Genomic DNA, 12,652 nt, shown 5'->3' on the forward strand with positions numbered 1-12,652 from the left:
AAATTGTGGAACAATCCTGGCCTTTTTTCCTAACTTGCAGTGGAGCTGTGTGGCTCTGAACTCCTCCCTGAGGTCCCCCCAAACAATTGAGATTTGCTCACCCATGGCTAAGAAAAGTAGGCACGTTTTGACTGTCAAAATAAGTATTTTTAACTGCTTTGAAAAATTTTTAGAAAGTATTTGGCACGATTGGGGGGGGGGGGGGGGGGGGGGGGGAGGGGTGTCATGTTGTACGTACGGAAGGCTTGAAAGCAGACCCTCTGCCAGGGTCGGGAGGGGGCTGCACCACCCATGATGCTTCTCCTCCTCCTCCCCCCGGCTGAAGGACCCGGTGGCCGCAGGCGCTTCGTAAGACGCTGCCGAGGAGGGGAAGGGGCTTAACGGGTCTGGGGTCCCTGGAGGCGGCGCGGGAGGCGGGCGGGGGTGCCGGGGAGGCGCCGCATGGGCGGGAGCGGCCGGGGCAGCGCCACCGGCGGGGGGTGGTGCCGGTGCCGGTGCCGCCACGGGGTGCGCGGCGCAGGGGCGGCGGCCTCGCAGCCCGGGCGGGCGGCAGGTGGGAGCGGAGCCGGCCGGCCCGCCGGCGGTGCGGGGTGGGGAAGGGAGGGATGGGCTGCGCCCCCAGCATCCACGTCTCGCAGAGCGGCGTGATTTACTGCCGGGACTCGGACGAGTCCAATTCCCCCCACCAGACCACCACCATCTCGCAGGGCACCGCCACCCTGCACGGCCTCTTCATCAAGACAGACGCGGCCGACTCCATCCCCTCCGTCCTCGCCTACCAGAGCCGGCAGCCGCCGCCGCCGCCCTCCGCCGGCCCCCGCCGCAAGGAGCGCAGGGAGCCCGGCGCCTCCGCCCGGGCCAGGGCGCCCCGCTGCTGCGGCGTCGAGGCGGAGACCCAGACCAGCAACGCCAGCGTCAAGGTAAACCGCGGCCGCTCCGGAGCGGGTCCCCGGCGGGGCTGGTATGGGTCCCCGCCGGCCGCGGCAGAGGGAGGAGGGGGCCAGAGCGTCCCTCGCCTCCGCCGGGGAGGGAGATGATGCTCCGGCACGCGGGATGCAGCTGCGAGGAGCGGTTGCCCTGGTGCCCACTGACTCACCGCAGCTGCGGCGGCCGGGCCGGGCCGGGCTGGCACTGCTGCGGGGGGGGGCGCCTCGCCTGGAGCGCACACACACACACACACACACACACACACATACACCCCGCCCCGGGGCGAGCGCCGGCCGCCGGGCCCCTTGGGCTCCCTCCGTCCTGCGCCGCAGCCCTGGGGTGGCTCCGGGGTGCCCCTGGGCTGAGATCGCTCCTGGAGTTACAGCTAGCGGGGAAGGGGTTTGTTTCGGGCTTTGTGGCTGATGGCAGGGAGTGGGCGTCTGGGAGAGGTGTTAATATGCTGGGATAAAATCTCCCCCTGCTTAATTCTCAACAGCAAAAAGCCCGTACTTGCTGTTGGGTTTTCTTCATCCCTTTTTCTTGCCCCCGTATCTGGTTAAAATGAACTGTTGCTGCTAGGCGCGGATGTTCAGCTGGGAACCGAACCGCTATGATTTGCACACACGGGCAAATACACCTTGCCCTGGCGTAGGGCTAGGGGATACTCCCGGGAGGGGCGGACAGGGGCTGGGTCTGTAGGGTCATCTCACTCCAAATCTGGAAGGCTTGGGTCCCCCTCTCACTGGCTAAGACAGGCACCGCTGAAACCTGCTCGGCAACATCTGCACTTAAGTTTAGCAGTTAAAAGAGATGATTCATTTCCCTGAAAGTTTTCTAAGAATTACATTTTGCTTTGTTGCCCTATTCCAAAGCTTATTATCAAAACAAATGGTGTCATGAGCCCAGCTGCACCTTAGGTTACTTTTCTGTTGTACTAATAAAGCAGGATATCATGTCACAAGGTAATTCCATGGGCTTAAATAGATCCTGGTATTTTGTTAGAATATAGTTAAGAAATTAAAATATTATATAATCTTCTTCTATAATTTAAAAATTCCAGAAATCATCTAAGGAAAACATAAGTGAGAGAGATCACAGAGGGAAAAAAAACCCACCACCACAACCCATAGTCAGTTGTTTGTTCAAATGCTGAGAAACTTGCAGAATTGTCTGCAGTTACGTCGACTGTTTTACTCATTCGGAAGCAGAACCTGCATAATCAGTGATAGGGACAAAGTCTGAGCAGGACTGGAGTAAAAAAATTGTTATATTTCTTGGATTTGGGGATTTTTTTTTACATTTCAGAGTGGAATACTAAGGACAAAATACGATTTTTTTTTTTTTTTTAATGTAGAGGGGAGCAAAATAGAAATTCTTGCACAATTCTTTAAGTTGAGATTTGAAAAAAAGATTTTTTTTTTTAAGTGGTAATGCCCTTTTCTGTTCTTATGAATTGTTTATTATTTGTTATTTGTTTATAAGAGCACATAATGTAATATATTTGTTAACTTTCTGGTTATTAAAAGTGAACGTATTTCAGACATTTTTGAACTTCACAATTGGCACTGTAATATTATTTTGGATAGTTTCAGTTGTTTGTACAATTTGAGAGTCCCAAGCACCTAAGGGAAATGATGGGGGTTTTTTATTTAACAACTGCCTCAATGATATAGTAGAAATGTTTCCATTCTTGTAAGAATTAAGATCTGTAAAATATTTTATATCATTTTTAAACTGAGTAAGAGCCTCCATTCTTGCTGCTACTCCTGGCACGATTTCCTACAGGTTAATATCATACTTGAGTATTTGTCTGACCAAAGCAAGGTTGGAATATTACAGAACCATCACAAAGGCAAAATAGTACTTGATACCTGACAAGCTATAAGAAGTGGAAACATATGGAAATATGGTTCTCCAACAGTACATGATAACAATACTTATTTCCACAGAAGTTCAAAAATGAAGAAAAATATTAGTTATTTTGGTACAGAAAAAGTGTCCCATAATACCACATGGTTTTAACTGCTGTAGTGCTTGGTTGTGCATATTAGCTGTGTTGAAATCTCTCATCGGACTGTATTTAGGGGACAAAACAAATACACGGGTCAAATGGCTGTTAGCACTATTATATATCAATATAATATTCCAGTTGTGTAACTGTTCAACCCACTTAAACCATGCTGCTTCGTTTGTCTGCATTTTCTGTTCTAAACTGTTCTTTAATTGTTTATACAATGAAGTATTGCATTATTTACATTTGACCCTATCTTTATACAATGTTTTAAAACTCATCCATGCCATAATATTAAACTGGCATTAAAAGAAACCAGCCTGTAATGATTTCAACTGGGTGCAATTCAAACAAAAAACCAAAAACAGTCCCATGTCACTTAAAATACATGGCTTACCTAAACCTTACTTTTTAAGGCCATCTAATCTGTCTTCATTGGGGTAAGGTCAGCGTTACAAAGACAATTTTTTTGTTTTCTTTTCTTCTCCTTCCCTTAATAAAAAGTTCTGAATTGTTCAAAGCGTTCAGATATAGCATCCTGCTCACACTGGTTATGAGTAACCATTCAGCAGTTCTAGTGTGCGTGCGTTTCTTTGTGGGTCTCAAAACCTTGGTAACAAATATCTACAGGTTACCTGACAAAGACCTTAAGTGGACTTAAGTATTATAAGATGTGTCTGCGCCCTAATTTGGAATAAGACCTACAGTTTCTGGTGGCCAGCCATACGCTATGTTACTAAAATACATGGGGAGAAACACTCGAGTAAAAACCAGACATTCCTTGCCCACATTCCCTCCTTAATAAAACCAAACAGTATCACGACAGCAAGCAGTATTAATATCTCAAACCCTACATCAGCTTTATATGAAGATACAAGGCATTTAGCTTACAACACTGAAGCATAGCATTCAGCGTGAGATGATACTGAGTGTGTAACTGCTGCTTGACCCATTGCTCAACTGTTGCTGCTTCTGAAGTGCAACAGTACCAGCTGTTTAGCGAGAAGTAAACAGCTTCTTGAACACTTCCTTGGGGATTTGAAAAGATAATAGAAGTTTACCTTATCTATGTTTACAAATATATCTTTTAATTATGGCCAAATACAAATCTTAAGCAAAAGTGCGTGCATAGATGTGCTTTTCTTTAATATCTTGATACTTAAACATTAGCCAAACTTAAAGATTATGAGAACAAACAAGCTTTAAGGCTCTTGTTGCTAACTTATAGCCTAGTGGGAAAAAAAACCCAAACCTCTGCAGTCTTCTATTGATTACTTTATCTTATTTTTCTTCTTGAAATGACAAGAACACTGTAATGGTTTGGGTCTTCTTATGCTGTGTTCTTTGTGGAAGAGAAAAACCTGTTTATGAATGTCTCGACACTAGGAACAAGTTTTGACAGTTTTCAGGCTTTTCGATAGCAAAATAATATATAGAAGCAAAGCTTAGAAATAAGAAGAAATACACTATCTCTTACCAATGTTGGTCTGTGTTAAGTTCCAAGGTGGAAGCATTGAGGAGAAGGATGCACCCCAATATGTCAAGCACCTAGCTTTTACGATTTTTTTTTTAAATCTGAGGGAACAGGGAAAAGGATGCAGCTGCCAAATACAAATAGAGAGTCCTATGGAGAGCATTGGCAAATCCAGGTACAGAGAGAGTTGCATCAGGTCTGTGGGTCCTGGAGAAATGCAACCCTAAGCATTGCCTTCATTTCAAATGCAGTTCTTCTCTTTAAAGCAGTATCACACATAAGAAAAGTCACCGTACTTCTTGCACTTCTTCTTTTGTTTGAAGTGTACTACTGTTTAACTGGCTGCTAGTATGTTCTGTAGAACATGGAACATACCAAATGTAGGGTAAACTTGGAAAATAAACCTCCTAACTCTAACTTAGTGTGATGAAGGTCCATTTCACAACTCAATAGGACACCTAAGACATCAGAGTCCTCTTGAACATACTCTGGGGCTGCAAAGCTAGGAGAAAAAAAATGGGCAGGCCAAAAAGTGTTGAACTATGTTACAGTGCAGAGCCTTTTTAATTTAGGCTAGCTGTTCTCTGAGAGGTGCTAGCCTCAATAACTCTTACCACGAAGAAAACTGCTAGTAGAGAAGTGCTGTTCTTGGACTAAGCCCAGACTTCTTAAATGCATATCCTAAAAGGACTTTTGCAAAGATTTGCTGCTCTGTATCTGACCTTTCCATTCCTCCTTCAAATGGTGCAGGTAAACTTCAACAAGTACGGTAGTTATGCTCTTAAACAATGCTACAGAATTGAGAAAATCATTTCTTCAGAGAATAATAAACCACTGGGCAGAGGAAACAGAACAGCCTGGTAGATTAAACATACTTGGTATTGAGTCACACAACATTCTGGACTTCCAAAACTGTTCAGGGTGATAGGCATTTATAACATTAAATATAAAATGCATCTTCCCTTCCCTCCCCCCTTAGTTTGTATAGGAAAAGAGAAGCGTTGGAAGCTTGTAAGAGAACAATGGGCCTCAACTATTTAAGCATTGAGAGTCAACAGGTGTCTCAAGACCCCTGCACCCCTCTAAGTCCTCCAGCAAAAAGTTATTTGGGAACATTTGCTTTCAGTGCCCAAAATACCAAACAGTTTTAGGTAAACTGAGTGTTAGTAGCATCTGTTTTCTACTTTGTACCATTTGCTATGTGCAAAATGAGACTCTGAGGTTTTACTTTCTGAGGAGCTTGATGTGGATCTTTTGACAATTTCTAATACTCCATGATCGTGCTGAATGTGGAGCAGAGGGATTTCAAATAAAACTGACCACACGGCTGAAAGACATAATGCAAGCTGAGAAGTTGTGCCATATATCCTGGGGAATAGTGCATGCTCTTGGGGTGCAGGAGATAGGTTTGAATTCCTGCAGCTGAGAAAGCTTAATGATCACTAGGGTGTGATACAGAAAATGGGCACATAGTTTCCCATTCCTCTCCTTCAGATGAGGAATAATCTAGTCATCTATCATACTTTAAGTAGTGGTTTAGACAGCAGAGTAATTGAGCAGGTTTAGGTTGTGAAACTAAACATCACACCTGCTCTGCAGGTAGTCTAAGAGAGAGGCAAGCCTACCAAACATCTTTTGTAGACGTTTGCTTTCAGCTGGCTTGAGTGCCCCCTCTGTGCCTTGGACATCTATCACATTGAGATGATGAGCTTGCCCTATCTGCTGTAATGAGCATTTAAGCACCTGACTCACAAAAATGTTTCCTGTCCTGGTGGGAGTTCTTCAACTTCTCCAGGAGCTGGTTATTTCAGACAGGTTGCTGTACCTCTTCTACGTCCATGGGTTCCTAGATCGGGTAGTTGTACCAGGCTGGATCGTACAGCGTAGGCATTCCTGTAGTAAGGACTAATGCAAGTGCATATTTTCAGTAACTTGGTAATGGTCGGTGAAGTAGTCCTGAATTTTGTGTAATGATACCTAAAGCCTGTAGAAGTTAAAAGGAGTATTGTTTCTAGATCCTAGTGATTTCTGAAATGCTTTGTGCTTATGGGTAAGCTTGTCAGATTAATGCAACCAGAGCTGGGGACATTCATAAGCCTTAGTCCTATATGCAAAAAAAGAAGCAGAGTTGGGGGGGTTGTTTGGTTTTTTGGGTTTTTTTTAATTAAAATCTTCATAGTACAAGGCAGACATGCTATTTGCATGACTACTGTATTCTCATTTTAGATTATCTGTGTACTCCCTCAAAAGTGTTGTTGCTTCAAAATTCAAGTCCAGGAGAGTAAGATTTGGTGAAAGTGTAAGTAGTGGTGTGAAGGGGAACCAGAGATGGAAAAGAAACCATGCTTTGGGTTAAATTTTCCTCTTGCGCCACGTGCACTGCTGCCAGATCTCAGGGTACTTTACTTTCCATGTAGATCATTCTCTGCCTGTATTTTCTATCTGCCTGTTGGTCAATCCTCATGTTTTTTTGAAAGATTCAAGTCTGTCTCAGTTACAGGGTTTTTCAGTGTAGCCCAAAGTGAAAGATGCATGGTATATGTGAAATTTGTGGAATTATCTTTAATGTACATGTAACTTTTCTAAAATTGCCTTCAGCAAAGGCTGTATGTACCTGTATGGTTGCTAGGAAATAGCATGTGAAGTGTTTTATGGTGTAGCAGAGTTGAACTCTTTTTGGGGAGTGTTGTCATGGTAACCAAACCCAGTATTTTCTGGACTTCAAAATAAGTCAATAGTAGCAGGATTGTAGCTTCAGAAAGTCAACAGTCACCTTTACCAATGTAAAGATAAATGTATGGAGCATTGTGGAACACAGCATGTGTGTTTGAAGTGCATCATTTTGTGGCTGAGGGCATGAGCTTACAGTAACGACTGCCTCCTGATGATCTCTCATTGTAGTACTGTCTCCCTCTGGCCCAGTTTAGTAGGTGCATTTCTAGCCCAGTAAGTCACCAATCTTGCAGGGCAGCAACAGCTGATTGTCCCCTGGCTTCTCTGAGGGCATCTTCTTTGGGGCAATTCTCACAGGCCATAAAGTACGACGAGCTCATTCTATAGAGGCTCCCATGACTCCCCCAAAACACTGGTGCTTTTGGCTTGTGAAGCTTGAGTCACTTTTCCTTTTGTGTGAGGAAAAAGTGCTGTCCAGAGATACATTATTAATTCTGAGTAAGATGGAATGCTGCACAGCCTTCTGGAGGTACTGTCTAGTGCAGGTTACTTTCTTCACTTCTCTCGGACCATTAGTCCATTTGCTCATGAGCTTTATTTTTCCCTTGCAGGTCAACCATTTGTGTCAACCACTGCCCCAGCCTTCAGCATCCAATTATTTATAAATGTCTTTCTCACCTGTATTGTCAGCTATAAAAAACCAAAATGTATTAGAGACATCCTGTTCCTTTGGATTACCTCTGACTCTGTGAATAGAGAGTTACTCTGGAGAGTTGTTAAAAAAAATCCCTGTCTATCTCTATGCACTGATTTCGCCATCCAGTGCCAAATTTCATATCTTGAGTATAGAAAGGGTAGAGCTTAGATTTATGCTGAGAAGCCCCTCAGCTAAGTGGTGCTACTTTAGAATCAGTCTCAATGTTAAACTCTTAATAATGTGAGTTACTCACTTTGAAAATACAGAACTAATTTTGATGTAGATTCAGAATTCACTGATCTCTTGTCCTGGATTCATACTGCATCTGAAGAGGCAGCTTTCTTTCTAAAAGGACAGGAAAATTGGACAGATGTCAGTTGGTTTCATAGCATCGAAGAGTGGAGCAGGAATTGCAAAGATCTGGGCCGCCTGGACTCCAGCACACAGAATTCACAGAGAATGCAGTCAAGTGTGAGCACGCGTATAGATATTATGAAATTGTGGTTAAATAAGAAATCTAAATAAACAACAGTTAGCTGAGAGACTCTGCATTACTGGAGTCAGTAATGTCTACTGCGAGGTAAGGCAATGAGCTGAAATGGGCAGAATGGAGTTTTGAAGCAATGTAGCTATTGGAAAACAAGCTATTCAACAGCTATTTATAAGCCTAGGACAAACTGTGCTCACAGCCAGTTTGCATGTAGAGCTGTAACCTGTTAGATTTAATTACAATATATTTGTTTATATTTGGAGGGGCGGGGTCTGATTCCTTTCTCGGTTTATGCATGTTTTAATCAAAATAGTGATATACTTACCAGCAGCGTATGTTTTAGTGCTATAAAAAAATCAGCTTAATCAAATGTGGAATTGGGCATAAGGTCTCTGAAGTTAGCTTTGGAGCTGCTTCCAGCACTCCATTTTTCCTTTGGTCTTAGGTCAGCCATTTCACCACAGGGACAGCAAAAGAGGCTTTCTTCTTCCCCCGTCACAGATTTGGAAGGCTGTCTGACAACACTGTGAATTTGAATGTTGTCAATGATCATCGTTCTCCTGCTGTTATGTTTAATAATCATTGTGTCCATTTATGAAATGCAACTTATCAAGCCATTGTGCTAGCCAGAAAACCAAGAAATCTCTTTTAGAAAAGGAAGGCGAAAATGAGGCTTTAACTTTTGTGTGTGTTCATTTCCAAAGTGAATCAAATTTCTTTTGAAACTCAGAGAACCCAGGGTAGGTAGTAACGTTGGTGGCTAGGGTGTTTTCTGGAGATGAGACACCCAAGTTCAATTCCCCGTTTTGAAAGAGTCTGAAGAGGTTCTCCCGCATGAGTCCCCTGCCTCCTAGACTGTTGGCTATTGTGGGTTTCTCTTCCTCTTGGCTCCGAGACCGCTTCCCTGAAATCCATCCATTCCAATGAGTCCTGTCCTGATGAATCACTACCTCCTCCTGTCGCAAAGAAAGCCATTTCCTAAACCACTGTTTAATTATATTGGGAAATAACACAAGCTTTCTGGAAGAGGTGGTATGTTCCATTTCAGAATAAAACCGTTCACATACGTTAAATGGTTAGGGCTGTGTTTATGTGCCAGGAAGTGTTGTGAATCATGTGTCTTGGTTTTGGCTGGGATAGAGTTAATTTTCATCTTAGTAGCTGGTACAGTGCTGTGTTTTGGATGTAGTGTGAGAATAAAGTTGATAACACACTGATGTTTTAGTTGTTGCTAAGTAGCACTTATCTTAAGTTAAGGATTTTCAGTTTCCCATTCTCTGCCAGCAAGCAGGTGTGCAAGAAGCTGGGAGGGAGCATAGCCGGGGCAGCTGACCCGAACTAGTCAAAGGGGTATTCCATACCATAGAACATCATGCCCAGTATATAAAGAGGGGGAAGTTGGCTGGGAGGGATGGATTACTGCTCGGGCATTGGTCAACGGGTGGTGAGCAATTGCATTGTGCATCACTTGTCTTTTCTTGGGTTTTGTTTCTCTTTTTTTTGTTATATTCCTTTTCATTGCATTTTTTAAATTGTATTACTATTATTATTATTATTATTATTATTATTAGTTAGTGTTATATTTTTTTTTACTTTAGTTATTAAACTGTTCTGATCTTGACCCATGAGTTTTACCTTTTTTTTCCGATCCTCCTCCCCATCCCACTGGGATGGGAGAGGGGTGAGCGGCTGCGTGGTGCTTAGTTGCTGGCTGGGGTTAAACCATGACACTCGTGGAAGAGGTAACTGCCATGTCAAACACCTTGCCACGGCCTCATTTCAGACTGCTTCCCTTTGCCTCAGATTGCAGAGTGAGGGAGGCCAGGATAGCAAGACATCTTGAAAGTTTTGATTTCTTATGTTCTCGTGGACATGGTGCTGTGGACGTGGTGCAATGGGCTGCAGCTGCTGCACAGCGCTCTCGTCCCCACAGGGCTCTGGACGGTGGCCGCAATGCATTGGTGGAAACCTGGGAAATCTTTGGCTATCTTTGTTCTGGAGGGTTTTGCAGTCATAAAAAAGGTCAACTAGAGTACTATGAGGGTGCAGTGGATGGTTAGAGAAGAGATGGATGAAGTGAAGATCTGAGATGGGCTAAGCAGAGTGAGACATCATTGTTCAAGTGAAAAGAAAGTAATCGATCTAGCCCAAGTTGGGCTGGTTGTGGAAGGAGCATCTGTTATGGGCTGGAGGAGGCTGCAACAGAGACTTAAGCCAAAGGGAGTGGGGCTGAAGGGGCATGTGGGTAGAGAGGTGTTTTGGGGGAAAAAAAAAGGTTTGTCTTGGTGGCACAGGATGCTGATGACACTTGGAAGTCTTCAGATGTGGTGTCTGAATCTGGTGATTTCTGTCCAGATCCTATAGCTACACAACAAAAATGTAGTTTGCAACGCAGTGCTAAGAAATTTTGTGGATTGTAGCAATCATCTTGAACATGCTATTTCTGGAGTTTGTTTGTGGTAGTCTTAATGAGCTTCTAAAACAATTCAATCATACATCGGTTTCACTGCGACAGGAAATGCATAGGTGGTGTTCTGTGTTACAAAGTTGTATTAATGTATCCACTGCTGCCTAAAGTCACCAAATAGTCTGTGCTTTTCTGGGTTTATTTCCCACGCCATCACAATAGCGAAGGACTCCTTCAAAATCTATGTAATTTAATATTTGAGAGCCAACGAGAAGTATCTAATATTTGTCTAGACAAATTGAAGACTACTAACCAGTCTGTTTGCTAGTGCAAGCTCTATACTCTTGAAAGGAAAAAAATTCTTAGCTTCACATGGTTTTTCTCCTTGTCTGGAGTACTGCTCCAGACAGATCATGCTGGTTTGTTGTAGTGTCATGATAGCTGGGGGAAGAATGTTGGTAGCTAAATCAGTGCTTTTACTATAAGACAGGAAAGGGAGCTTGCTGGGAGGGTCTTGTTGTCCTGAAGGGAGCTTTGACAAAAGGAGGGAAAAGAGAACACCCAAAAAAAACCAAAACAAAAAAAATCCCCAAACCAAAAAAAACCCTCACCAAAACAAAACAACAAAAAAAACCCCAAAACCACCAAGCAGGGCATAACAATCAAAATTGTTGTAATATGGAGATACTTCTGGTACAACTTTGTGAAATGACAGCATGCACTCCTATATGCCAGGCCCAAACAGGATATTGCCAGGAGAGAACTCACGCAGTGTATTAGCTCTGTGGGTCTGGTGCATGGGCATGAATTTAATCTTAATGGCAGTTTTTTCTTTCAAAAGTGACTTTGTATAAAAGTTGTCACTTTATTTGGTGAAACAGTTTCTTTGGTGCATTCTGGCATTTTTGCTCATTTCAGCGTGACAGAGTTACCTTTTACTACTCTGGTCCTTCAGGTGGGCTTGGAGTGAGCAACAGAACTTGTTTGTTTCTCACACTATTAGTAGATTGAAAACTGTGTGTCTGATAGATACTACAAAAGACTCAAGCTCAAGCCAAGAGTAGTGCCAGTCTTAAATATAATATATTTAAAATGTCATCATTTTAGGTTAGATTCTGTGCATCCTGGTGTTAGAGATATCAGAGTTTTTCTTGCAGGTATGAAGCCAGATGTCTAAGAAAGTGAAATATCATAAAATTATCAATAACATAAAAGCTAATGGGACTGATCAGTGTTACACTCAACCAGAAAGGGTGAGGATATTGTATGACCTCTGGTAAGATCCTGTAGTGAATCAGATCTATATGCTGCTCTTGGGGGTTTGGCCCTCACGAATGTATGTGGAACAAAGTCTTGTATTTCAGTGTGTTCCTGGGTTTTGTCCTAATACCTACCGTTTTGTCCCAACACATGCTTATAGAGTTCAGGAAGAAAAACTAAAATGTGGTGAGAAACTCTCTTAAAAAATAGTTCAAACCAGCAGTTTTAGACTTTGGGTTTACATTTGTTTTTTTCTTTCCTACCCTATCAACTCAGAAGGTTCCTTTGTTGTCTGTTCGCAGATACGCATTGACTAGAACAGCCAACACACATACAGATCCTTTTTGGCCCTCTGGCATTTTAGTGGCTTAGGGACCATCCATACAGTTCAAAGAGTTCAGCAATGAATCATCTTCAAAGAGGGGAATCATTTTCATGGGTTCCACCAGATTTATACGAGAGGCTATTTTTAGATCAGGGATTTTTTTTCCCCTTAGAGCTATAAGACATCTGTGGCCTCGCCTTAGATTTGAAAAATCTGCTGTGCTGAAAGTAACTCCTTTAAGGCCATCCTTTCATGTTCATTTTATTGTTATTTTTGATTTGATTGCAAAATGTCTGCAGATAGCTTAAAATAGAAAAGTGCTCTGTACTTCTGTACCTCACATGTAAAGTCTTACGAGTGAACACTTCCTGCATGGTTAATGCAGATG

At 43.1% G+C, this 12,652-nt stretch overlaps 1 protein-coding gene across 10 annotated transcripts in view; it reads left to right on the forward strand.

The window, feature by feature from the left end:
• The first annotated feature begins 605 nt into the window (after positions 1-605).
• Positions 606-12,652, forward strand: part of PDE8B (phosphodiesterase 8B) — an 83,925-nt gene continuing 71,878 nt past the window's right edge. For 9 of the 10 annotated variants that reach the window (XM_050912526.1, XM_050912532.1, XM_050912528.1 and 6 more), the window contains exon 1: positions 606-920. In XM_050912526.1, the coding sequence (XP_050768483.1) occupies positions 606-920 (315 nt within the window). Of the gene's footprint in view, positions 934-7,841; positions 7,908-12,652 lie in introns of all 10 variants that reach the window. The other variant, XM_050912525.1, reaches the window with a different exon arrangement.

Source organism: Gymnogyps californianus, chromosome Z (genome assembly GCF_018139145.2).
Source record: "Gymnogyps californianus isolate 813 chromosome Z, ASM1813914v2, whole genome shotgun sequence".
In the NCBI taxonomy this organism is placed as follows: Eukaryota; Metazoa; Chordata; class Aves; order Accipitriformes; family Cathartidae; genus Gymnogyps; species Gymnogyps californianus.